Raw genomic sequence first — 1,988 nt, 5'->3', positions numbered from 1 at the left:
CGGGGGGCACAGACAGCTTCTCCCCACCAGGGCCCGTCAAAGTGAAAGTGGAGGCTATTGTTATCTCGGATGAGGAGCCGGATGTGGCCGAGCCACGGAGCCTGGAGAGCCTCTTCCCACGCGAGACGGGCCCAGGCGGGGGCTGCGGGCGCCATGCTGAGGCCTTCGAGGAGCCGGCGGGGCTAGAGGAGGCATCACCTGAAGCCGGCTTCCTGGCACCGGAGACACTGCCGCCGTACCACATGATGTCAGTGCCGGGCAGTCAGGCCTACCCTGGGCTGGTGACGCCGCCCCTGGCAGAGCCCATGTACCTGCCCGAGTACGAGGCGCACAGCGGTTTTGGGCTGTTTGCTGAGGATGTGCCAACTTGCAAGACCTGTGGCAAGACCTTCTCGTGCTCCTACACGCTGCGGCGCCACGCCACCGTGCACACCCGCGAGCGCCCCTATGAGTGCCGCTACTGCCTGCGCAGCTACACGCAGTCCGGGGACCTCTACCGCCACATTCGCAAGGCCCACAACGAGGACCTGGCTGCCAAGCGCTGCAAACAGGACCTGGACAACCCCTCCTAGGGCCGGGCCAGAGTCCCCCGCTGCGGGGGGCTGGGGCTGGGAGTCGCAGGACTCTGCTCCCCCCAGCTGTGGGGCGAGGGGACCCCGTGTCGAGCGTTCAACCCACCCACTGTCTTCCAGCCCCAACCAGATGGGGATGGGGCCAGTCCCAGGGCCTGACATGCCACTGGCTCCTGTACATAGTTTGAACACAGCTGCCTCCCCAGGCCCCACTTGAACTTGACCCCAGTGGGGGGTGGGGGAGTGTCCATGTGCTCATGGCTGGTCAGTGCTGTCCTTAGTTGTGGCTCTTCAAAAAGGGTGAGAATGAGGTTTGAAGACCCCGATCCAAAGCAGCTGCCCCATGTCTCTGAGCCCTACAGGGGGTCTGGTTTCTGTGAGCCTGCCCTGGCCTGGATGCGTGTCTGGTATTTGCCGCTGCAGCAGGCTGGGACTGGGGAGGGGGGAAAACCGTGGCTGGGACTTGAGGTCTGTAGTAAAGCCAGCACTGAGCTCTCCCACTCTCTGCGCCTTGCTCTCTCTTGCGCCGCCTGCCTCCTGCTCAGGCCGAAGCCTTCTCCCCAGGCTGCTGGGACAGGACGGGGCACTGCTCAGGCACCACCAAGCTGAGTGCTGTGGGACATGGGGCAGAGCCAGGTCCTGCGTGCCTTATCTCTGTGCATGTACACCCCTCAATGCTGGAGACAGTGTTTCACCCGTGGCCTGGCTCGGTGGGGAAAGAAAAGGTGTGAATCACTTCCTCCCTTGGCCCCCAACCATATACCTACTTCTGTCCCTACTCCCTCCCCCCCCCAGCTCTGTCTCAGCAACCCCCACCCAGGTAGCTTCAAGCCTCAGGCCATAACCCACTGGGCCCTGGTCCAGCTGCCGAAGACAGAGACAGGGCAGGTCACAACAGACTTTGCCTTCCCCAAGTTTCCTGTGGATGCACATCCCAAATCCTGGCCCCCTTCCCTCCCACCAGGCATCCGGACGCCTTTACGGACTCACCAACAGCAGCCTGGGTCCAGGGGAGCCAGGACACCCCGTGCCCCACTGATCCCATGAGTAGTGGAGCTGGTGCCTTCCCTTCCCACTGCCCCTACCGCATCCCCCTTCTGACCCTGTGCAGTTCCCCTCCACCCTCCCCCCGGGGCAGCTGTGTGCACGCATGTGCAGAGGGAGACCCAGGTGCAGGGGGAAGGAAGGGGCCGTGCTCCCCCTGTGCAGGACTCCATCCCAGCCTCGTGGTGGGGTGCAGCAGTGGATCTGTGCAATGAGAAGGGGCAAGTCTGAGCCACGCCCCATGGGAACATCTAAGAACCGTCCACATGGGCAGCCTGCTCCAGAGTCACTCCAGCCTGGCACAGCACCAAGCAGGATCCTCGAAGTGTCTATGCGGCTCCGGCTGGACTCGGGCGCCCGAGCCGCGGCCCT

At 63.9% G+C, this 1,988-nt stretch overlaps 2 protein-coding genes across 2 annotated transcripts in view; one reads left to right on the top strand and one right to left on the bottom strand.

The window, feature by feature from the left end:
* Positions 1–8: 8 nt before the first annotated feature.
* On the top strand, positions 9–602 carry ZBTB3 (zinc finger and BTB domain containing 3; the record flags this gene model as incomplete). The annotated part of the gene is made up of 1 exon (XM_025214956.1): positions 9–602. A coding segment is annotated over one exon (564 nt), but the record flags the coding sequence as incomplete, so codon positions are not given.
* Positions 603–1,855: 1,253 nt separating this feature from the next.
* Positions 1,856–1,988, bottom strand: part of LOC102377513 (microtubule-associated proteins 1A/1B light chain 3C-like) — a gene marked incomplete at its 5' end in the record, with an annotated part of 946 nt that continues 813 nt past the window's right edge. Inside the window, one exon of the mRNA XM_014524462.2 lies at positions 1,856–1,986. Within this exon, the coding sequence (XP_014379948.1) occupies positions 1,946–1,986 (41 nt within the window). The remainder of the gene's footprint in view (positions 1,987–1,988) is intronic.

This window comes from Alligator sinensis, unplaced genomic scaffold (assembly GCF_000455745.1).
Source record: "Alligator sinensis unplaced genomic scaffold, ASM45574v1 scaffold1302_1, whole genome shotgun sequence".
Classification (NCBI taxonomy): Eukaryota; Metazoa; Chordata; order Crocodylia; family Alligatoridae; genus Alligator; species Alligator sinensis.
This window is presented reverse-complemented; position numbering and strand designations above follow the sequence as displayed.